Source organism: Ostrea edulis, chromosome 9, assembly GCF_947568905.1.
Source record: "Ostrea edulis chromosome 9, xbOstEdul1.1, whole genome shotgun sequence".
NCBI classification, from domain to species: Eukaryota; Metazoa; Mollusca; class Bivalvia; order Ostreida; family Ostreidae; genus Ostrea; species Ostrea edulis.
In genome coordinates, this window is record NC_079172.1 from 25,390,558 (window position 1) to 25,416,035 (window position 25,478).

The 25,478-nt window shown below is 33.9% G+C and overlaps 1 protein-coding gene and 1 long non-coding RNA gene across 5 annotated transcripts; one reads left to right on the forward strand and one right to left on the reverse strand.

Moving 5' to 3' along the window:
* Positions 1-396: 396 nt before the first annotated feature.
* LOC125658899 (cyclin-C) lies at positions 397-13,294 on the reverse strand. Of its 4 annotated transcripts, none has more exons than XM_048890345.2 (11): positions 13,135-13,294; positions 12,758-12,867; positions 11,646-11,730; positions 11,005-11,074; positions 9,334-9,385; positions 7,695-7,786; positions 6,849-6,940; positions 5,240-5,307; positions 3,816-3,895; positions 2,160-2,269; positions 397-637 (listed from the first exon to the last, which is right to left on the reverse strand). In XM_048890345.2, the coding sequence occupies exons 1-11, from the start codon at positions 13,164-13,166 to the stop codon at positions 580-582; spliced, it is 849 nt and encodes a 282-aa protein (XP_048746302.1). In that variant the 5' UTR covers positions 13,167-13,294; the 3' UTR covers positions 397-579. The 4 variants fall into 4 exon arrangements, with proteins under 4 accessions (XP_048746302.1, XP_048746303.1, XP_056004947.1 ...); XM_048890346.2 differs by having other exon boundaries at positions 2,156-2,269; positions 13,135-13,282; XM_056148972.1 differs by having other exon boundaries at positions 554-1,292; positions 2,156-2,269; positions 13,135-13,282.
* Positions 13,295-17,954: 4,660 nt separating this feature from the next.
* Positions 17,955-19,273, forward strand: LOC125659731 (uncharacterized). Its single transcript, XR_007364181.2, has 2 exons — positions 17,955-18,264; positions 18,544-19,273. It is a non-coding gene; the product is annotated as an uncharacterized LOC125659731 (long non-coding RNA).
* The last annotated feature ends 6,205 nt before the right edge of the window (positions 19,274-25,478 follow it).

The window sequence follows — 25,478 nt, forward strand, 5'->3', positions numbered from 1 at the left end:
TTTTGTGGCAAAGCCATAGCTAAACTGGAATATTTTTTGATGAGGTAAAAACAACAAGACTATGGTTCATATTAAGTAATTATTTTGTTTATTTAATACTGGATACCTTCTGTCCAGGTGTATGCCTGATAATGACCAATTTCCCGCATGACTGATCACATGCACCCATGGCGGTTTATCGAGATAATTAACACTTTGATATAGACTTTTGTACTAAAAATACTGTGGCAAATGGTGATAGCGAATTTGGGATTTTAACAAAAATTTTAAGTAATAGGAAAAACGTTCTTAGAAAAATGCAGCGTTATAACGAAAATGGCGATGAATTGAGTAGCGATAATTCGAGAAGTAACTGTACCTTCAGGGAAAGTGGGCTATTTATAAACACAGAACAGATTTGCAATGCAGTTGATTTATTAAAAATATGTATTACAACTGTATGGATTCCAAGGTGGAAAGTCTTTTAAAGCACAACTTTGAGGCATTTGTAAAATTCATAATACATCTTTTTTCAAATGGAATGTTGCTAAGCAACGTTTCTGTGAACTTCTAATTTTAGAATTGCAGTTTGTTTTCACTCTACACCATATTTCCCTGATTGCTCTGCTGTGCAGATACTTCTTGAGGTGATGATGGCCTGAAATGGAAACCCTGAACTTTATTGCAGAACCTGTAGACCGGGCATTTCCAATCAATCACTATGACACATTTTCATATCTTTTTATCCATTACCAATTACTATAGAAACAGTACTTACAGTCTATTTTACAAATTCTAACATGACAAGAAGTATGTCCAGAGTAGTTCTAACAGAATCTGTTCTAATGAGCTCAGAAAAAGAGGAGGCTGATGTAACTCTACTGATAAACAGTAATCAATTTAGGCATTACATGATTTGAATAACCAATACTGTAACATATGCTTAATATAATTTGTTTCCAGTACATTTAACAATTGACTTTTTCAAATTGGCTGTAGTACAATATATTTAAGTATATAAATCAATTTATCTTAATATATGTGTAGTGTGGATCAACTATAACTTTATCCAACACCTGTTGTTTCACACAAGTAAAATTACTACATAGCCTTGCATTAAGTTGAATTAAGTGATATATACATGTAAGAGTAAATAGTAAGAAATAAATAGATTTACTACTACATGTATAATTTATTTTCATATACATATTTTATCCAGATCAAGGGAATGGTGTATATATTCATTCTTCAGAGCCTCGTAAATACATGTACAATTGTATATACACTATATCGACTTCTTGGATAGTGCAAATCTAAAATTACATAATAAAGATATCTCTCGTCATTGGACTGAAAGTAAGAATATTCAAGAAAAATTAACTTTATGATAAACTACTCTATTTTTGTGATATGGTAAAGTTGAAATACTTTGTAATCAAGAAAAATTCAGAAACAAAAATAATAAGTAAAAATAAAACAACCCATGGTTTATTATGGCCAATCTCTTAACTTCAAAATCACACCCTTTACATTCCATCAAAAATTTCCAATAAATCAGTAGCAAGAAGCAAGTTCCACAGTATAGATTATACATAGAAAATACATGTACACTTTTCATCGCAGTGTGGTTTTATCAAAATTAAGGACATCAAGTTTCATGGATTTCTGAAAATTAGTTTTGTTGAAACTCATTTTAATCTAGTCTGTATTCCTCCTTTATGAGCCAAACTTTTTCTTCATTGGACATTTGATTTCATGGTATGGCATAAGCATTAAAGACAATAAAATCGGTTTTCCAAGAAAAATGATGAAACCACAATAATACTAGAAATCACTTTTTATTCATGAAAATTTCCCATAAATTTGAGAGGTTGTCTTGATGCAAAAATGAGGTTCTCATGAATAATTTCAATCCTATACAGAGTTTAAATAAAAACAAATTGAATGATCATGAAAATTATGTCTTGTGGATAAATCCCTCATATGGCAAGATTGTAAATTTAAGTATTGCAAAATATAGTTCATATACAGCACCCCCTGTAACTTACTCTTGATCTGATAAATGTAATGATTTAACAAATTCCTCTGAACTTACATAGTTTTGGGCTTGGGCATTTTCTCCAGGATCCTGGATATCTAATAAATGTAATGATTTAACAAATTCTTCTGAACTTACTTACGTAGTTTTGGGCTTGGGCATTTTCTCCAGGATCCCGGATATTTCCTTCTTTTCATCATAATTCTTCCACAGCTCATACAATGCCAGAATCAGTCGTGATATCTCTAGGATCTAAAAGTTGGGAAATTTCTAAATAGCACAAATCAATCACGATTATATTTAAAACAAGAAGCTTACTAACCACGATTTCATGGTCACCTGGATAATCTCGCTTATACAGAGATTAAAGGGACATGGACACGATTTGAGCTGAAATTTCAAATTTTACTTTTTGATTTTTAATGTTTAGAATGCTTAACTAGGGTATTACTAATGATCGGCAAAAACTTGAATGTCAGTAGTCAAGGTACATGGGAGATACAGAGGTCACAAGTCCTTGTTATGTAAACAAGGCTTGTGTCATGTTTTTGTTTACATAGGTTAAATAAACTAGTGAAAGTTTTGTTTAAAGCAGATTTTTTTTCAATTTAAAAGTGAATTCTGAACATAATTAAATATATTCTAGTGTTTGGCACATCTCATTTTGTTTTAAACATGCTATTTTCTATCAAACAGTCTAATGTAAACAAAAACATGGCATGAGCCTTGTTTACATAACAAAGTATTGCAAGTGCTTTATCTCACTTATAACTCAACAAATGATATTCAAATTTTTGTTGACCATTAGAATTACTTTAGTTAAGCATTGTAAACAATAAAAATGGAAAAATAAAATTTGAAAATTCATGGTTTGAAGAAAATTGAATCCCCAAAACATCAGGATGTTTGCATACTAATTTGACAAGGAGAGGAATATTTTAAAAGATTTTTCCAATAACTTCATATCTCTATTATGGCCACATTCTTGCTATTAATAAATAGTTTTTCAGACCAAAAATTTCGAATTTTGATGAGGCAGGCAGGTATTGATTTTTTTTCTACTTGAGTTATCTTTCCTTTTTAATATTAAATGTAAAAGAGTTACCTATATGCCCCCTGAGGACCCTCGATTGGTAAATAAATAAACATATATAGAATAAGCAATGGAATATGGAATTTAAATTTTTTTCTTAAATATAGCTTCACACATTACTTACTATTAAATGTATTTTATTATTCTTAACCACTAGCACATAACAGAGTTTGCATTCAATAATTATTTAAACAAAAGATACTCTGACACATAATCTTGTTAAAACCTTCTAGAAGTTTTACATAAATATTTATAACAAAAGAGTTACCTCATTTACATAAATAAACAAATATAAATTGAAAATTTTTCCATGCAGTACTTTTTCAACAGATGTGACGGGGCCTGAAAAACTATTAATTGCTTTTGGCCTAAATCTAGACAAAATATACCCTTGTGTTTTATTGAGAAGATTTTTTTAAAAATTGCTATGAATTTTTATGCAAACTTTAAATCCCTATTGTGACCGTTTTGGCCAAGAAGGGTCAATGTTTGAATGAACTCAATTCTACAATACGTGTATGTAAGGAAGCTAACTTGAAGAAACTGACTTATTGAAATGTTGAGTCAAGTTTGGTATTATACTGCCTGAGAATAAGTTGAAAAGATTATAGCAATGAAAACAGACTCGTGGTTATAAAATTGTTCAAGTTCCAAATCAAGACTGATACATGTGCAGGTATTTGAACTGAAAATTGACATGCCTACCTTGTCCATATCTACGCTGCACTCTGCCAACCATAGCTTTAAATCCTTCTGTTGAATAACACCCGCAATGTGTAGACAAGCTGTCAAGAAAGAAAATAATATCACTTTAGACCAATTCAACTTACTTAGTAGATTATCATCCGGGGTCACTTAAAAATATGGGGCGGGTGGAAGGATTTTATTTTTTAATTTTTAATTCCCGAGAAAAAAAAATTAATGACAAAAGGCATCACAAAAAGTGTTAATCAAGTTAACATTTAAAGAATCCTTGGTAGAAGATATAAAACCAGCAGTCTGTGACTTCAATCATTCACTCATGTCACTGGGAAGCAAGTTTGTTTGAAATTGTAATTTTTGCGAAAATAAAAAAAAATCGAGGCGGGTCCTTTTTTTGAGGGGCGGGCGGGGATGTTAATCTATCAATTAATTTTAATTGGCCTTATATCAATACAGTTGAGCAGCAAATGAGAATATATTATGCATTTAAACAATAAAATGCTTTCTTTGTTGTTTTATCAGGTGATGGAGGTAGCAAGCATTGTAGAAAAAAATTTATAACCCGTGTTAGCGGGTTACACAAATTTTTGCTGCAATGATTGCTACCTTCATCACCCAATAAAACAACAAAGAAAGACATTTCATTGTTTATTTTTATATTTTTATGCATTTTAGAAAATATAAACTAGATTTAAGTACATACTGAAATATTATATTGCTGACCCATTCGTTACTTTAAATGGAACAAACAGCCAATGACCCTTTGACCTTGATGACGCTCCATATTTGGTAATGATTATGTGGACAGGTGGTACTAAAAATACTGGATCAAACTAGTTTGCGACAAACATGTATTCATTGTCTCAGATAAAAGCAACGTCATTTTCAGAAGAAATATAAGAGAAAAAATTCAGTGAATGATAATACATTGTATAACATAATAAAGAACACTGGGGTTGAATTTCAAATTTGAAGTGAAAGTTTGTAATCTTAAAATCCTAGAACAATGACACAGGATGGGTACAGTGTTGCTTACCCAGAAAAATGAAATAGGGCGGGAACAATGTTGCTCACCTAGAACAACGAAATAGGGCGGAAACAATGTTGCTTACCTAGAACAATGAGATAGGGTGGGTACAGTGTTGCTTACCTAGAACAATGAGATAGGGTGGGTACAGTGTTGCTTACCTAGAACAATGAGATAGGGTGGGTACAGTGTTGCTTACCCAGTGCAATGAGATAGGGCGGGTACAGTGTTGCTTACCCAGTGCAATGAGATAGGGCGGGTACAGTGTTGCTTACCCAGTGCAATGAGATAGGGCGGGTACAGTGTTGCTTACCCAGTGCAATGAGATAGGGCGGGTACAGTGTTGCTTACCCAGTGCAATGAGATAGGGCAGGTACAGGGCGGGTACAGTGTTGCTTACCTAGTGCAATGAGATAGGGCGGGTACAAGAGACAAACATCGGTCCTCAGACTGTCATTTATAATCCTCCTACAATCAAAATTGTCATAAATGTACAAACATGTACATGCATATGGACAAGAGATTGGAAAAAATACCGAATTCTTAAAAAAGAGTGTGTATGTACTGATTTTTATTTTAAGCACTGTTTGTCGTCGCTCATTTTACATCAACTATTTTTTAAACAAATTTTCTTTAGAATTGTCCACCTCCCAATTTTTAAATGAACACTAACCCTGTACAAACAAGACTCACTATTTTGACTACAATTCCAGACACTTACACCTAGGACAGACACACGGATTTGTAAATGTGTTCTTGCTCATTTTATGAACTTTACTTGCAGATCTACAAATGAATACTGTAATTAATAACTGCTAGGATATCTGTAAATGTTATCCCTGAGCATCCTGATCTGCATGGTATAGACTTGTCAGTGGACGGTCATCATTGATTGTGCTTAAATACCGGTATGGTTATATCAATGTTAAAAATTATTAAGTTGCAATCTTAAAGATAAAGTGCACTTCCCATTGATTAACTCCCATTTAGAACTCCATACAATGAATACCTAGGTTTACAGCAGTATTCTTTTCTTTATTCTATACAATGTGAAGTCTTCCTGAATAGTATCCATTGTCCTGCTGATAATGCAGTTACAACTGTTTAAATTGTTTCCCTGTATATTATGACCCTAATAAATTTTCATTCCCAATTGTCTTTTCCCCATGTTCTTTACACAGAGCTTTACGACACCCTGTCTAAATCTGACACAAGCTTGGTCTCCCAGTGAATGTCAGATTAGACAAGTTTCACTGTACTTTTTTTTATTCCAATCTCTTACATTTACAAATTTCTATATTTACCTTGACACAGATAAGTGTAGAGTTCTGGTATTTTCATTAAAACAGAATAAATTAGGAAGAATTGTTTTAGCTCACTAAAACTGATGTTTCCCCTTCCATTTTCCAAAGTTTTTTAAAACATCTTTAAGGGATCATCTTTAAAGTGGAAAATTAAGACTTACTGTACATAACATTCACACATAAGCATATGAGCTTCAAACATGGAGTTCGTAGTGTGGACAACAAAAATGCCAAAAAAAATTATTACTTGACCTTTACATAAAAGGTCATAGGTCATCAAAAATGGCACACGACACTGTCTTATCATGGTATACCAACATACCAAATATCAATGGCCTAGCCTAAAATTCTATCATTTGACCTTTACATAAAAGGTCAAGGTCATCAAAAATACCCACATACCAAATATCAAAGGCCTATGTCAAAAGACAAAAAAGTTATGGCCTGAACAAATTTTGTATGAGAAGCAAAAGAAGCAGAAAAAGAGGAAGAATTCACACTAAAAAAATATGTCTACCTTCTAGGAAGGGGAGACATAAATAGAGGAGTCTTGGACGGATTAATCCCCCTCCCCTTCCACCGGCACATTCGAACTTTAATGTATTTGACTCTATACTAAGATATGATGATTCTGAGTGAAAAGGGAGTTCATTAAGAGTTTACAAATGGACAATGCTCCAGTAAATCTATTATACGAGCTCTTACCATGCCAGTGGATACATCGAATCTTCATGTGGTAGTTCTTTAAAATACTCAGTCAGGGGTCTGTATGGATGGTACAGAACCAAACAGCAGTCCTACAGAAAAAACACAAACGTCATTAATATTCCATAACTCAAAGTACTACTGTAAAATTATTCATTTCCATTCATTACTGGCAGGGTCACTGTGATTTGGACAGATGAAACCTTTCTTACAGTGTGAAATTACTTAATTGGAATGTACAACAGTTAAAAGTTTCTGAAAAGGCCTTTGTTGCAATAAAATTTTACGATGAAAAGTTGCAATCAAAATTCACTGAATAAGTTTTTAGAAGAGTCCATGGCCTTGTCAAAATGACATTTTATGAACAGACCTTTATTGCAATGCAGACTAAGGCCTTTGTTACAATGAAAAAATAATGATCTGGACCCAGTTGCATGAAGGTTAGCTAACTTTAACTAACAGTTAACTTGTCATTAGCTCTTACATTTATGAAGTGATAAGTTGATAACTAGATGTTAACTTTTGAGATACTGGGTCCTTACCTTTGTTATTTACAATGACTATATTTATCACAATAAAAATACACCAGTTTTATCCTAATCTACTGTATCAAGCCCTCAATACCTACAACCAGCTTCATAAACCTTCAAGGACCCTGAGCACCAAACTAGTATCAAGGAATATATTTCTAACGATTAATTCCATCATATGGAGTTATGAAGCAAAAGAAGACACAGATATCATTTCTACTAAGCTCTGAAGCATAAAATATATGGAATTGATTTCAACCTTATAGTCCCTAGATTTTCTATAACACAGACTATGGATATTTGCAAATACTTTTACCATCATTTCAAGCAAGAAGAATTCACATTCTAACACACTGTTGATTCGGTAGGGGTACTCTTGTGGATAGGCATGAGAAAATTTGTTCTTCACTGCAAGTAAAATTACAGGAAAATAAACTATGACACATTGTTCTTCACTGCAAGTAGAATTACAGGAAAATAAACTATGACACATTAAAGAATTATTGCAGTGTAACGTTTAGCTCAATCATATTTGAATAATACAATTGTCAACTTTTTGAAAATGCTACGAAGATTTGTGGAGCCTTGGTAGACATTCATGGTCTCTAGATGCTTTTGTTTTAATTTAATGTTGTGTATGAAGTTGCTACAATTCTAAACTGAACAGATGCTGTGTTCATTGAAGCACAACATTGTGTTTCTTCATATACTAATGACTATCATTAAAAATAAAAGTGAGTTTGGATGACCATACTATGCTGCTCTTTCAATATGATTGGTCACTGAGAACAAAAGTAAAACCTATTTCATTGAAATCTATGAGAAGCCTCGCCCAAACATTTGCACGCTCGATCAAGCGAGGTGTCACGCTGTTACTGAAATGGTATTGCTATATTCTGAAAACGATGACGGTTATTAAATATGCGTAGTATACACTTGTGGTGTTCTACTGATTATTGGCATACACAGTGTATGTTACACGACATGATGAAAACAGTACCTGTCCGTGAAGAGGAATCCCGATTCAAGCATTTCACAAAACCACAAAGTGGACAAGGCCTCGTATATTTTCATCAAAATAATTGTAAATATTTTATAAAATAAAATCTTATTTGTTAGCAGCCAAATATTAATTTTCAACCTATGGCATATTTGCTACTATTATACTTTCATGTAATTTTCTTGAATCTGTTAAGTCGAGAAGTATTTGGAAAATCATATTGTTTACACTCTTAAAACAAAACCATGCCCTCTGGGGTGTTAATGTCTAGCAACAGGAAACAATACTTGACAATGGCTGATATTACAAAAATTATCACATGTACACAAATTGTGTATGGTTTACAGTAGATTTTTAGGCAACAAGGACAGAAATACGTTACAAAATGTTTATTATGTTTTTGCGTCATTCTATTATGATGTTACAATTGAAAGCTTTCTGTCTCTTTAATGCTCATCTAACTGCCTAAGTCTTTTGCTTTGTTGTATACATCCAATAAATGAATGACACTCAGTATAATAAAACAAATAGTGCATGTAGTTAAAGGTAATATCAAAATTTTCACCCCGAGAAAACCATTGTCATCTGACAACCCCCAAAATAGTCAACACTGGTTTCGAAGCTATAGAAATGAATTTAAATGATGACCTGTAACTGGTTTCTAAGCTATAGATATGAATTTAGATAATGAACTGTATATCCTCAGACACATGATTCAACTGACTTCAAGAGAAGTCTGAAATCTACAGTATATATACTAAATCTTGAGGCAATTCACTGGACATTTCATATCAGAGATGAACACCACCAGAGACACAACATATCTGGACTGTTTTCAATATCCGCTCCATTCTGCATTCATCACTTACCTACTGTTTGACATGTGGTCATTAATCGACTGTTTGATATAACTTACCTACTGTCTGACATTAATCGACTGTTTGATATAACTTACCTACTGTCTGGCATGTGGTCATTAATCGACTGTTTGATATAACTCCAAACTCCTGCAAAACCAGGACCAGAATTATATTGTGCAGTTAACAGTGGTCATTGCTGATCAAAATTCTCAAAAATCTGTATTTTAGTTGAAGGTCAATGAATATTCAAAAGAAATGGATTTTTTTTAAAACTTTGTACAGGCATTACTAATTGCTAAACAAACATTTATCATGAACTTTCATTCATATATCCCTATTGATTTTCATGATATAAAAATGGATGTTTTTTTGTGTATTTCTGATTGATTTATACTGCGAGGAAGAAACAAAAAGCATGATAGAGAAGATTTTTTCCCTCCAGATTGTTTGCATATCCATTGACCTTAAACATGATTTTATTTGAGCATTTGTACATAATTTCAAGACCAGACAATTATTAACATAAATAAAGAGCTAAACAAGTGAATTTATATTACATAAGGATAATCTGGCAAAGTATTTTGACAAATTATCATTGCTTCCCCTTAGCAGAGATTCTTTTATCATGCATATCCTACACAGTATAAAATTCTTTAAGGTGTACTATGAAGACTGGTCTCTTCAATCCCTGTCTAAAGGTTATTTTTTCCTCAAATATAATTTTTTTTTTAGCCCATATAAAATGCAAGTGATTTTTTTTTTTAGATCATCATGTAAATAGAATTGAATCTACCCTACATACTGTCTTCAAAAAACTGTTTTACAGGAGAATCGACCCCCATTTTCTGATATAAATAAAAGCATACTGTAGATGCCTTATTTTATTTGAGTATTTTCAAAATATTGCAAAAAGCCTCGTTGATGTCACAAATCGCGTGATCATGAAGTCACGAGAGGTCTATTGATCATGTTGATTAAGAGTGTTAACTTGTATTTTAGCAATATAGAAATAAAGTACTTATATTTTGCATGTGGTGTTTCTCGTGAAATTACACAATAATAAATTCCATGCGTATATTTGGGACTCTACAGTAACTTTTCAGTGTTTGATTTTCTTTCTTTCCATAGATCGTGAAAATAGCTTTTCAACTATATCTGTATGTACAGATGTATCCAAGTCTATGATTTATCAATACTGAAATCCACGTCTATGATTTATCAATACTGAAATCCACTCCTATGATTTATCAATACTTTTAGGATGTACTTCTTTCATCTACTAAAAAAATAAAATAATTCATGTTCTGGATTTATGTAAAAAAAATTTTTTAAAAATTCAACTCATTATTTGCTCTGTTTTTTGGACATTTTTTTTTCTATATTTTCATAATCAAAAGCATTAATGTTTAAAAATGGTTTGAAAATGCTTGCCAATGTATCACATTCAAGAAACTGTGGGATCATTGTTCTCATTAAGAAAACTTATTGATAGCATACATTTCTTTGTAAACTTAACATTTGTATTGTGACCCACATGGTTTGAACACATTTGAATCTAGTGTTTGGATAAATGAAGTCCAACTATATATTGAAGAAGCAAGATGCTTATTTTGAATAAACCTTGAACTTCCTTTCCCAGAGTTGGTTTAGGCCAACTTACAATAAAATTGTTCTAGAAAATTCAAAAACTTTCCACATGAACAAACATGCAGACACTGGTCAAACTTCAATCAATGCAATCTCAAGTGAGCTAAAAAGAAACTTACCTCCACTTTTGAGGCAAGAAAAACACAGGTGGGTGCCATTAACCATGGATCAATACATCTCAGAGAATTCCTACAATTTTCAGTACAAGGCATATAATTCATTTCATTCTAAACTTATTTAAACAAAACAATAAAATAACAGTCACCTTGTCCATAGTTTTGTCCCTATTTTGTCCAAGGGGGGGGGGGGGGGGGGGGGGGAAACCTTTTTTGTTGCAATATCATTTTTTAAAAAAAAAAAAACTATTTTAGCCCTATCTGAAACCAGTAGCAAAGACATGAACCAACCTGAATGCATGAAGATGTGTACAAATTTTGACAAATTGTAGAAACATTCTTCTTAGGAAGAAGACTATAAAAGATATTTCTTTTAACAACTTTATGAAACACTTTAAACCCCCTTTATACCTTTTATAGCATAGCATGACCCCAAGAGCCATGATTTGAAAAAAATTTGATACATGTAGTTTGCAAATAGTTTTTAATCAAACTGTACCCTTGCTGGTCTTGGAAGAGGCCTATATCACTTTATTAACCTATCTTAAAGGCGTAATAATTTGAATCAGATAAATCAAGAATTATGCTTGGTAATATAGAATTTGTTCTGAAGTGTACAGAATTTGAAGAATAACAGCCGATACCTTGCATAAAATCTCTTGAAGTAAACAGTGGCTGTTGCTATCACTTGTTGTCGAAGCTTGAGCTGTTCTCCCAGGGACTGTATGACTGAAACGTAATTTCAAAATAATGTACACAATTCAACAAATCAACTAATCACTCATTAATTTAGATCTGCTCTAAATGCACAACATTTGAAATGATAGATAAGAAAAGCAATAAATAATACTTTTACAGTCTCAACATCTACACCACAAAAATACATTTTAAAAGGATAAGCAAATATCAGTACATTATGAACTTAAACAACTATAATGCAAGTTAAATTATCGAGCAGATAAAATACAATAACAGAGTACACAAACTGCCAAGATTACAACAGACAGCATCACTAGCTCAAATGATGCCTGCAACACAAGATCCTAGAAATACAACAAACAACATCACTAGCTCAAATGATGCCTGCAATACCAAATCATACACAATACACATTTTAAGTTTCCAAATTCTTTGGATGATTATTTACAACAGAAACAGTGTTGACTGAGGTATTGGTGCAACAGATTGTTTAAAGTCAGCATTTTGCAAATTCTGTGGTTATCATAAGGATCTAGTTTGCCAATACAACCTATCATTGGGTCAAATGCTGTCTGACATGTTTCATGTTGATCGTTAGGCCATTCTTGGAAAATTGATTTTGACTATGAATAACTCTGTTTACCTGATCTAGATATAGGGCTCACAGTGGGTGTGACTGGTCAACAGAGGATGCTTACTCCTCCTAGGCACCTGATCCCACCTCTGGTATATCCAGGGGTCCATGTTTACCCAACTCTCTATTTTGTATTGCTTATAGGAGTTACGAGAGTAATCACTGTTCGTTATTTTCACCTTTCATTATCTGTTGGACCTGAGAACAATTATTGTCTTCAACTTCTGGACAAAAGTTTGTGCTCAAGTCCAACAAATTATACCAGCCACAAGCTGGCTGTACAAATTTAATTCATGTACTAGGCATTGTTAGTCATATATATGTAATTTAGCACAATTAAATAGTCACATACACAAAATATACTTTATATTGTCACATAAATATCAAGTGAAATATGATGAAACATAAGAAAATGTTACCTACAGTTTGCAAAAAATATCAGTATTTTGTGGTAATCCTCCTCCGAGTTCAGAATTTTCAAGTCTTGCTGCCTCTCTCTCGTCAAATCTTGTTTATCAAACAACCATTGTTGACTGAAATAAAGAAATTAAATAACAGGTCTCGCTGAAAATGATTTCAAACAAATATTTTTTATCATGGCATGTCTCTATTTCACTCTCTAATTGGGGTATCATAACATAAATATTAAGTAAATGGTTCTTATTACGTAAATAGTTTGTTTTTATTCAAGTGCCAATACCTGCCTCCGGCGCGGCGCATAGATCTAAATCTAATACATTTTATGATCACAATCAAAGTGGTAAACACAACTATTCGCCTAACTATGCTAACACCCTTACTACTGTGAACTTTGCCAGAAATTCCCTGCCATAACTGTCAATGAAATTTCATCAATTTCCTTTACAGGCAGATTTAAATATCAATATTTTTCCATCTTCTTTGTCGTCTTCTTGATTTCCATTTGCTTAACATCACCGGAAATGGTTTTTGAATAACAATTTGTAAAACGGATTGCACAAATCCGGAATTTTTTTTTTCTCTCTCTCTCTCTCTCTCTTTCTCTCTCTCTCTCTCTCTCTCTCTCTCTCTCTCTCTCTCTCTCTCTCTCTCTCTCTCTCTCTCTCTCGATCGAAGTTTGTATTATGCCCATTCAATAAGATTTCATTAAAATAGCACAAAAGGAATACTTGCATAGATCTAGCTTGTCATTTGAAATAAATTAAAATCACCCGAACATTCTCTATTATTCGAGATCATTTTTTCAGAAATTATATCATCTAGAAAACGCATGGCCCAAAGTTGAAAAGACGTGACACACCGTGAAAGATGAATGAAGATATTTTAAATGTGAAGAAAAACCCTTTGTACTCATGGGCACTCCTCTGGCTGTACACAGAAACGTTTACCAACATATACTTGAAGATCTGGGTTGACCCACTGGGACAGCTGGTTGTCGTTTGTGTATGGTAATATCTTGGAGAGACCGAAGCATGTACTGTGCACATCGTTTTCTATGAAGTATGGATTATCTCTAGGTCTACTATTAAAATCGTCGAACAAAAAAAAAAATTTTTTTTTAAATTGCCAATTGATATATAATTGCATAATGGTTTTCTGTTTCTTACTGAAAAAAAATGCACAAGTTTAAACATCGATAGTTGAGTACAATAATATCGTTTGGTGTATATTTGTCGTATATCAGAATAATAAGGACATTATAGAATAAAGTGGTATTCGTCTTCAATTTCATTGGAATCGCATTTCTCACTTTTCCTTTGAGACCTTGCTATATTTGAGTATCGACCCTTTTCTATCAGCAGCTCATGTGCAGACATTCTATTTACTCAACATTGTAGCAAAATTTTCTTAAATGGTATTGAAGATGAAAAAAACTATCAGGTAGGTGCTTGTATATATATTACACTTTGGCGACCTTTCAAAAATTGAATGCATCTCTTGTACAAATGAATCTTTTAACAAATGATTACAACTAGAAAGAAATGATAATTTCTTTTCAACATACTGATTATTCCAAAGATATCCAAGTCCTAAATTCTGCAGTAAATTCCTGACATCAGATAGGGGGGAATTACGTTCTAAGTTTTAAGAACTTGTGCCTAATCCTTTTGTCTTTAATATCTTGACAATAAGAAAATGTTCAATTCAATCAGTTAACCAATTGTGACGTAAATCAATATCTCTAACATATATGATTATACAATGATTTTGAAATACAATTTTTCTGTATCTAAAAGTTAAACTCAATATTTCAAAATTCTTTCTTTTCTGACAATACTTAAATGTAATCGTCCCAACTCCAATAATAAAATAAAATTTGGGTTACTCCTTTTAAAATGCACAATTTTTAAAACTAATTCCAAGTATACTTTTCCTAAATCTTTAGCAGTAACACCCCCCCCCCCTCCCCCCACTTAACAGAAGTAATTCAAAACGCTACTTATATACAAATACATGTAATTTAGTTTCGATGTTCATTGTATTTTCATGACATCTTTTTGTTATAAGAAACACGGATTTTCTTCCCTGTGAATGGCTGTGATGCTAAGATGTTTTGAGTTCTAGTAAATTTTCAATTATAAAAAAAGATTAACTATTAATTAACCAAAACTAGCCACTATATCAATTTGAATACCATTATAGGACCATTGATCCTTAAAATTATTTCTAAACACTACAATTTTTCTCTCTCTACATTAACGAGTATGTTCCATTCGTTGCCATATTCAAATAATTTATCAGTGGCGTAGCTTCCATTGAGGCAACCGAGGCAGCTGCCTCGGTAAAAAAAAAAAAAAACACCCACCTTTTACGTTCTTAAAATGTCGATAGCTTCTGGGGGGCGCAGCCCCCCAGACCCCCTGCCTCGGTAATATTCGAACCCAAGCTACGCCTATGTTTATCCAACATGTTCTGTAATGTGTTTCTACTTTCAGCAAACAATACAGCATCATCACCATAGAGGAACAAAAATAATGACAATTCTTTCAATTCAACGTCTTCTAGAGTATTTTCAATTAAATAATTTTGAAAATCGTTTATGTACCTATAGAAAATAGAATGGGAGATAATCGCTCACCCTGCACGAGAAATTTTGCACATTAAAGAAATTTGAGATACTACCGTTATCCGAGGGACAAAATTATCCACAACTTATATTTTGTGTTGTTATCAATGGTGACTTCTAAATCATCTCTTTTTAGACATAAAAATATCACCCATCTGCTGCACTTCCTCATCATTCCATCTAAACACATGTATAACATTTGACGCATTTACATTAATGACATCAACAGCATCCATTTTGTTGGTACATTCTGAAGTAAAAATCTGTGAAGTAATGTCTTGGACCCATTGAGGGCCGAGAGTACTTGTGTCTTATTCGACTGGTTTGGTATAATTGTTGTACGGGCACACACACACACACACACACACACACACACACACACACACACACACATATATGTATATATATATATTTATTGCTTAAGACATATGTCTTATCACATCAATTTCATAAATACATGTACATAAAAATGACACTGTATGGCAGTGTACTAATTCAAGCAAGCAACGGAGAATGACTTAAACAAGGTTTTCTTGCAACTTAAGTACAAGCCATAAATATTTCCCTAAATTACAAAGTTCGTGTACATTATGAACACTTAATAATGTGGCATCTGGTGGCATCTGATGGTAGGTTTCATTTTCAAATTGTATAATATGTTGCACGGGACTATATCATTGAACTTCAAGGTTAAAAAAATGAATGTACCGGTAAACTAAAATTCACATTTTTGATTTTGATTAATACCAGTGTTACTTAATTAACGACAGCTTTTAATGAGGGAGTGTAAAATTTCGTCCATTCAAATGTCACAGATTTTAAAGAGCTTTTATGGATTATCAAACACTATAAATCTCTAAATTTACTTAAATTATTGAGTAAGCAATGCTTAATCATTCATTTGATAACCTGAAAAATCCGTCATAATGTCTTTAGAAAGCACTTGGTGACCTAAGTCATTATTTTCTTCAGATAATTAATATATGAATCCACACTTTTCAAACGTTATGTCCCTTGGCTGTCATCTTTGGGGAAAACCCATATTGTCACAGTAACCTTTGTAACTTACTGTTTCAAAACTTCGTCATTTGATATAGATTTGGTTTGGTTTGAACATAATTTATTGTCTAGATTTTACAACAAAGTTTTTTAGAACAGAAAAACCTCTCCTATGTGACATTGAATCAATAACACAAAATATGTCCCAAAATTTAAGTATAATGGTACGTCGTTACTTGTATATAGAGACGTCACCATTGCCAAAGATGGGCTGCAAAATTTAAGCCTATGCTCGGCGCTTATGGCCTTTGAGCAGGGAGGGATCTTAATCGTGCCACACCTGCTAAATTTGAAGCCCTTCACCGGTCTTGGTGACGTCTCCATATGTGTGAAAAATTCTCGAGAAAGACGTTAAACAAGATACAATTAATCAATCAATAAACAGTAAAAGAATCGAAATCGAACACGCACGTATTGCTACCGAACGTTAATGTCAGCATGGGTAAACGACCTTCGTTGTCGCCCTCGGAAAGATATCGAGCTGTAGGGATGCTGCAAGCAGGTTCATCAACATATGAAGTAGCTAGAACGTTTGGGGTAGCTCAAAGCACAGTGTCAGAGTAAATGGCGAGATACAGGGAGACCAATTCTGTCAGTGACAGGCCTAGATCGGGACGTCCAAAGAAAACAACTCCACGAAAGTTACACGCTTTAGTCGCTTATTCGAGAAAGTTGCACGTCATAACACAATAACGCATAAGAATCGCCTTTTTTTATGGATTGTTTACAATATCTTTTAATAACCCCTTTTCTTAAGAAAACGTGTTGTTTGTCAAAAGGGGATGGGGTTAGGAATTTTTTTCTAGTTCCATAATGAAACCCATTATAGCGTATATATTTTTTCTTATATTCAACTTACTAATAGACTACCACTAATGATTGCGGAACTTGAAATTGATGTGTAATATACAATTATGTGAAAGGTTGTTTGAAACCATATATGACAAGTTATGATCCACTTTACAATAAAAATGTTATAGCTCTATTTGTATATTGCTCTCTACTTATTTTTCTTCACTTTTTACGCTTTACAAAGACTGAAGGTATTATCAAAATTGCCATATTTCTCAAAAACGAGGTCATTACCTACATTGATTTTTTAATATGTTTTATATCAAAGCTTCGTCATAAAAATATCAAAATTTTAAAAAGTCAATGGTTAATTATTTTTATTCGCGAAAGTTTTGGGTCGTATCGCACGTTTTCCCAACAACGTGGGCCAATGCGCTTTTTGAATTTCAATGAAAGGATCACGCGCCTTGTCAATGAAAATGTTCATTCCTTTACATCAAAACCCACCATGAAGTTCCCGAGAAATCCTATATAATCATTTAGCGAACTAATAATTCATACCTCCAGAAATTTTAATTTTGAAAGAGTTTTCCCGTAAACATTTATAATTAATTTAAATCACCATTAAAGTTACAAAGACGTTCCACCGGTGTGGCAGTATTTCGATCATTAAACACCACGGTGTTAAACTAAACCCCCCCCCCCCCCCCCCCCCCCACACACACACACACAAGTACGTATACACCAGTTACCAGTTATAGTAATACAAGTCTTTAGCAAATAACAAACTTGCTTGACAACGGATAGCTGATATTGTTTACTTCCGCGGTTCTATGCAGCGATCTGAACACGAGACACATATCACGCGTTCATCTACACCGGTGGTACGACTCAATAGCAGTAGGGAGAAACAGAAGACGCGTGAAGATGGGCGTGGTGGACTCCGTAAAGGGTTTCCTGTATTTCTGGTACCTTCAATATACGCTCAACACCAGTATCTACATGTTAGAACCATTGGAACAAGTCTTATTCAGTATCCTTTGTTTTCATTTTCTGTTTGTAAATTGTGGATCGGGAAGATCCGCCTACGTGCTGTGAAATACCAAATGGATTTTAAATTACTCTCTCTGTTATCAGTAAGTAAATAAAGCCATTTTGTAATTTATTTCAGCCTTAAAATATTCGTTCACTCTGAAATGGTACCTGCAGTGGTCACCTTTTCGCTTATCACGTAACACTATGTAATTCGATACATTGTAGGATTGGGTAGCTATATTTAAAGTCCTTGTACGATCCTTAACAATCTTTCTAGATGCGTTTTTAGTGTGTTTTCTGGCCATCAGTGTGTACACATTCTATATATTTGTCCCAATCCACGTTGTCCAAATTTATGAACTTGTACTTGGATTGAGAAATGTTTCGGAAGCGACATGAAACGGGACAGAACTCGCTGATGAAACGCTTCTTGCTTGTGGACACGAGTGATCATCATATTAGTGTGCAGTACGATGGAGGATATCGCTTCGTATTCTATATTGACTGTGTTCAGGATGCACACCATCTGTATACGACAAGATCCGACATTCCTCCACACAATAACTCCAGTACATGTGTAATATATTAATTGTAAATTCTTAAAAAATGTTACCTATTCATAACTTATTCATTGTTAAAGCAGAGACGCGATACTTTAGGGTTTTTTATTATGGCGAAGTAAATGATGCATTGCTGTTGACTGAATGTAATTTATTCCGAATGTAATCTAAAAAAATCTTTTATTTGAATGTAGTTCTTGGGAATTGTGCAATTTATTATCCACAATGTCAAATCGGTCATGGTTCAAGCGATACATGTACATCAGATTCGGGAGTTTAAAGACACTCGATACCAACAACAACAAAATTTGATGCATGGGTTGATACAGACATTTTGGCTTCATTTGGTTGCACAAATATGAAATTCCTAATAATGATGATAATACATACGGTAAATTAAAAATTTGTATTAATTTTACTTATTATAATAAAAATTTAGTTATCCTTTTTAAGGGTTGTATATTACTTATGAAGTGTCGTTAAACCGGACGGGGCTCAGATGAACAGCGAAAGTTTGGAAATACTTTTTTAGAACTTGGACGGATTGAAGTACACTGCTACAAATGTAGCATACTTGCAATCTGACTAAAGTACAGACCTCTGTACTTTAGTCCTATATATTTATAGGTTATAGACTTTGTATGGGAAAATATGACGACCGAGTTTTTGGCGCGTAGACGGACCGAGTTTGCTTGGTCCGTACACGACAAAAAACGAGGTCGTCATATTTTCCCATACAAAGTCTATAACCTTTTTATTATATACTTTCAATTTCATTTAGAAACTAACAATAATTTTATTTTAACAATTTATTTATTGGTTTAACTGAGTAAAAGATGAAAAACACGAAAAATTTGAAAATTAACGGTGTAGAAATTTGATTGTGACGTAACGTTTGCGGGCCGGAATGTTTCTGGGCATATATCGTGTGATATATGCCCGCAAACTTTTAAAGAAAAAAGAAGAGATGAAATTGAAAGTATATAATAAATAATGATATAGGTCTGTACTTTAGTCAGATTGGCATACTTGATTCTAACGATCCAGCACACCCGGGTTCATAGGCGACACACTTGATTGTGAGCTGGAATTGCGCACGCATCCCGCCGAGTAAGCCGATTCAGTGAGCCTATAGGCGAAGGCGGCTTCAAGCTAGCGTCCTTGGAAAAAGTAGTATCGAGAGTTGCTTATTCTTAGACAAAATGTGTTTAATTTTTACACTGGTGAAATAAACATGATTTGTAAATATGTTGGTCATTTTTATGCCGAATAATGTTTATACAATAGAAGGTCAACATTTTCATTACTGTACCGTATCCGGGTCACTTGATTCATAGCGCGTCGCCGGGTATACCCGGCTTAGTACGATTCGGCCGGATTTTTTCAGAATCAAGTATGCACGACACACAACTGCCCTGGCCGTTTATTGAAGTACAGAAGTAAAACTTGTACTGACGCGTCATACACTGTGATTATTGATAGTGTGAATGTTGTTTTCTTTTATACTCTGTGTAAGATTATTGTTACCCAATATCTGTTTAAATTGAGGGAATAAAATGGATTAAGATTTTTTAAAACAGTTGACAGTGTTGAGTGGATTTTGGGCAATACGTTAGTAATGCCGGGTTTACATGAAAAGGAATAAACCTTTTCCATCGAGTATCTGCCTTTGATCTTGAACTATAGTTCGGTGTTCGACCTTACATCTGTCCGTCAACATAACCACGGGGGATCAGTAAATTTAAAACAATACGTTCCTTTGTGCCGTGGTAAAAAAAAAATCGTAAAGAGCTTATGAAAAATTCAACGTATAACTATTATATACCAGGTTAAAACAAGAGGCCCATGGGACACACCGCTCACCTGAGTCACCTTGGCTCATATTTAATTTAAAAAAATTCCTATATATTCGCATGTAAAACTTTGATTCCCTATTGTATCTCGGGCCATTATTTTAACAAACTTGAATCTGCACTATGTCAGGAAGCTGCCATGCAAATTTGATTTTTGATGTGTCAAATTAGCATTCGCGGATTATAAAGCGTAAAATGACCCAAACCAGGTTATACAACTTGCCCCAAAATTAAAGTCATTCCTTATAATTTGATGCAAGAGACAAAGATGCTAACCTTCGTTTATCAAAATGTACATAAACTCGGAAAAATACAAGTCAACTGAGCCGCGCAATGATTCACTTAGCATCAACGACGAAGCTAGCTGTGAAGGTCGCCATCTTTAATCTTAGTTCTACGGAGCCTAACCATTTATCAAAATATTGTATCGAAAGTGAAGTTTGGCATGATAGAGAATATGTGTAGACTATGCATGCAATGCGTTATTTCGCTGCCCTTTAGAGATAGAGATCGACTTTGAAGTCGCTCATCTCCGACAGATTGAGAAAATACGGGAAATTGCATTGTTTAGGCCTAACCAAATAAATCTTCAAATATCAAAATATGCAATAATTTGCGGCTTTAACTCTGTGAAACCTTCTACTACATGAAGACTTACCCTTGTATGCAACATTGTCGCTAATAGTAAATCCGACACAAGAAAATATGTACAAGCAAGTGACAAATCGCGATCCACATGTCAATGTGTGTGACGTCATTTGATTAAATGTGACGTATGAATTTTGATTACTTTGTTGAAAGACGGATCAAGCAATGACACCCCCCCCCTTTTCCCCAGTGAGAAATGTATTTCAAATGAACAGGGTAATGCTTACTTGGAAAATCATTAATTCGAATATAATATCTTTGTTTCAATCTATTATTCGACCATACATACCGGTACAGAGAAAGATGTTTTACAACAGTGATTTGCGTACAAGTAGATGCTAATATTGACAACGAGAAAACAACATGTGTATCAAACCAAAGTATCTTATTGTACACGTTGATTTTCTATTCGATAGAAGGCTGACAACAGTACTGCGATGTAAATTTAGAGAGAGAGAAAAAAAATAGTTCCGGCATCTGGTTGTCAAGGGGGTGTGTCCCCATACCAAACCCCCCAGGTTATACAAAAAACAAGCATTCTGAGAGTATTGCATGTCAATACATAGTTCCCTACCGGTTGTAAAAATTACTGTACCACAACATTATTCAAAGTTCATTATGTAGGTTATGCTAAAAGGGAAAATTGGGGATCCAGGATAGGAAATCAACTACTATTCGAGTAGAGACTAGACCGGGGGGGGGGGGGGGAGAGAAATTTATAATTAGGTCTTTAACCAAGTCAATCAACTGTGACATGTAGTTGATCATGAATAATTTACCTATATTGTTGTATTACTATGCTAGAGTTTTAATGAGTATAGTACTCTTATCTACAGAGATAAGAAACTTGGATGTATACAAACCAACAATTCAGTCATTTCAAGGGCCATAACTTTAAAAAAAATCAACGGACCGAGACGAAATTCGAACTTGATCTGTAACTTGTTACGGCAAAGTAATGTACCAAATATCAAATGAATATCTGCAAGCACAACCAAAAAAAGTGCGGAAAACTGATAATTCATGCTATTTTTTAAGTCCAAGGACCATAACTTAATAAAAAAATCAACGGACCGAGACGAAATTCGAACAAGATCTGTAACTTGTTATGGCAAAGCAATGTACCATATATCAAATAAATATCTGCTAGCACAACCAAAAAAGTCCGGAAAACTGATAATTCACACTATTTTTCTAATGAAGTCCAAGGGCCGTAACAAAGTAAAAAAAATCAACGGACCGGGACCAAATTCGAACTTATCAGTAACTTGTTATGGCAAAGCAATGTAACAAATATAAATTAAATATCTGCTAGCACAACCAAAAAAAGTCCGGAAAACTGATAATTCACACATTTTTCTAATGAAGTCCAAGGGCCGTAACAAAGTAAAAAAAAAATCAACGGACCGGGACCAAATTCGAACTTATCAGTAACTTGTTATGGCAAAGCAATGTAACAAATATAAATAAATATCTGCAAGGACATAGAAAAAAAGTGCGGGAAAACTGGACAGACGGACGGAGCGCAAACCTAAAGTCCCCTTCGACTTCGTCGGTAGGGGACTAATAACTTGCGTTCCTCAATTGGAATTTGACCAATCAGAGACAGAATACAATAAGAATTAAATTATTGAAGAATGCTAAAATTCTATGTAATGTTATTGATAATATCATTGAAAAAGCATGTGTGAGTCACTTAAACTCAAATAATGCAATGTTATTAATCACTGTTGTTACCATGGTAACAAGGACAAAGTCACCTGAAAACAGTGAATACACCTCTTTATAGTCCAAAATAAATACAATTAAGATAATAAAATGCATACATTTTAATGATAATCATTATGTAGAAGAGTAGACACTAGTGTAGAGTTTTGGGGGTTTTGCTGAAAAAGAGTAAATTGTTTCACTGCTTGTATTTTCTATATTGGAAGCATAAATAGCTGTCTTAAAACAGGCATGTAGTATTAATGTCAGCCTTGCTGTGCTTTAGAGAAAATACTGTCTGAAAAGAAGTTACAAATCTCTTTTTTACCTTAATTTATAACTTATTATTAAGAATAAGCAGAAAAATATGTATTTTCTGAAACACATATACAAGTATAATGATCCAAGTCTTTTCTTGGAATTTCTTTTCACTGTACATTCATTGTTGGGTTAATAAAAATGTTTGTGAAAAGCTTAAAAAAACTCAACATCTAATGATTTAACCGTGGGCACGGTCCGTTGGCGAAGAAAAACACGATGCATGGTTCCCGTAATTTTCACTGTTTTAACATTTACAATCACTATACACAAAAGTATGAGAGTTTCGTTCAGATTTGTGCACTTTCCACTTTTTAAAAGACAATTCTCAATGGCCAATGACAGCTTCTCTCTAAAATTTGGTTCAAACTTCAAGGCCAAGGTAATGAAATGTCTTGCCATAAGGAATCTATATACAAGATGTCCATGGGCTACATCGCTCACCTGAGTCATCTTGGCTCATATTTAAAGATTTTTCCTATACATTCTTATGTAAAACTTTTATCCCTATTGTGGCCCCAAACCTACTCCCATGGGCCATGGTTTTTCAAATTGAATCTGGACTGTGTCAGGAAGCTTTCATGTAAATGTAAACTTTTCTGGCCCCGTGAATTTTCATCAGAAGATTTTTAATGATTTTCCCTATACATTTGTATGTAGATTTTGATCCCCTACTGTGCCTCATCTTACACCCCCCCCCCCTCCCCCGACCATGATTTTTATACAAACTTTAATCTGCACTATGTCAGGAAACTTATATTTATTAGTTATGTACAACTTTGATCCCCTATTGTGGCCCCAGGGGTCATGAGTTTAACAAACTTGAATCCGCACCATGCCAGGAAGCTTTCATGTAAATTTCCACTTTCCTGGCCCAGTAGTTTTTGAGTAGTAGATTTTCCCTCTATATTTGTATCTAAAACTTTGATCCCCCTGTTGTGGCCCCATCCTACCCCCGGGGGCCATGATTTAAACAAACTGGAATCTGCACTATGTAAAACTTATACGGTACCAATTTGATGCACCAGATGCGCATTTCGACAAATAATGTCTCTTCATTGATACTCAACCGAAATGTTTGAAATCCGAAATAACTATGAAGTTTTTAGAGCTAAATATAGACAAAAACAGCGTGCCAAAAAAGTGGAGCCAAATTCGTCCAAGGATAAGAGCTATGCATGAGGTAGATATCAGAAATCTTTCATGTGAATCTCAGCTTTTCTGGCTCAGTGGCTCTGAGAAAATTTTTCCTTTACATATTATGAACGAGTCCTTCAAAAGAAGATGTCCTCCTTACGTGATGTGATAATTTGATGAAAAATCCGACATTATTAATGATGTGATTTAATTTTCACAAAATAAATGAATGAGATTGGGCAGTAAACACAGCCTATTTTAGCCCTCTCCCTCATCAATGTAGAATGATGGACTGATTTATCACTAATATCTCTGTATAATCCAAGTCAATTATCAAAATGCATTTTAATATCTTTCAATAGTAAAATTACCTTGTCTTGAGAGCCACCAAAAAGGACAGACAAATCTGGTACCAGATCAGTAACCCTGTACAATTACTCATAATAAATGAGCAGTTCTCTGCTTCAAAAAGGCAATGATTCACGATGGGATTCTCCAAAGGTAAAAAACAACATGGATTGAATACATCCATGACCAGTCCATCATCACATATTCTCATTCTATCTAATGCTTGTAAACATTCAAAAATATTACTTCATTCCTTGTGGATCCGGGTTAGAATAGGTCCTCATTACCCCTTGCTTGTTGTAAGAGGCGACAAAATGGGGCAGTCCTTTGGATGAGACCGCAAAAACCGAGGCCCCATGTCACAACTGGTGTGACATGATAAAGATCCCTCCTGCTCAATGGCCTCAAGAACTGAGCACATGCCTAAATTTTGCAGCCCTTCACCAGTAATGGTGACATCTCCATATGAGTGAAATATTCTCGAAAGGGATGTTAAACATATACCATGAATCGATTTTGTTCACAACTCCAGTCCTTTTCTCTGTATTAATCATGCAAAATTTTCATGTTAACATTCATACGAGCTTCATAAAAATGATAAACACTAATAACATCACAATGCACATCTCGCCAGTTTTGTT

What these genes read in the sequence shown, in the direction of transcription:
- LOC125658899 (XM_048890345.2), bottom strand. Translation starts at nt 13,166, where the DNA reads ATGGCAGGGAATTTCTGGCAAAGTTCACAGTA. An exon ending in TTCAAGAGATTTTATGCAAG is followed by an intron (nt 11,075 to 11,645) that starts GTATCGGCTGTT and finishes TGAAAATTGTAG; the next exon opens with GAATTCTCTGAGATGTATTG. An exon ending in TTCTTGCCTCAAAAGTGGAG is followed by an intron (nt 9,386 to 11,004) that starts GTAAGTTTCTTT and finishes CTGGTTTTGCAG; the next exon opens with GAGTTTGGAGTTATATCAAA.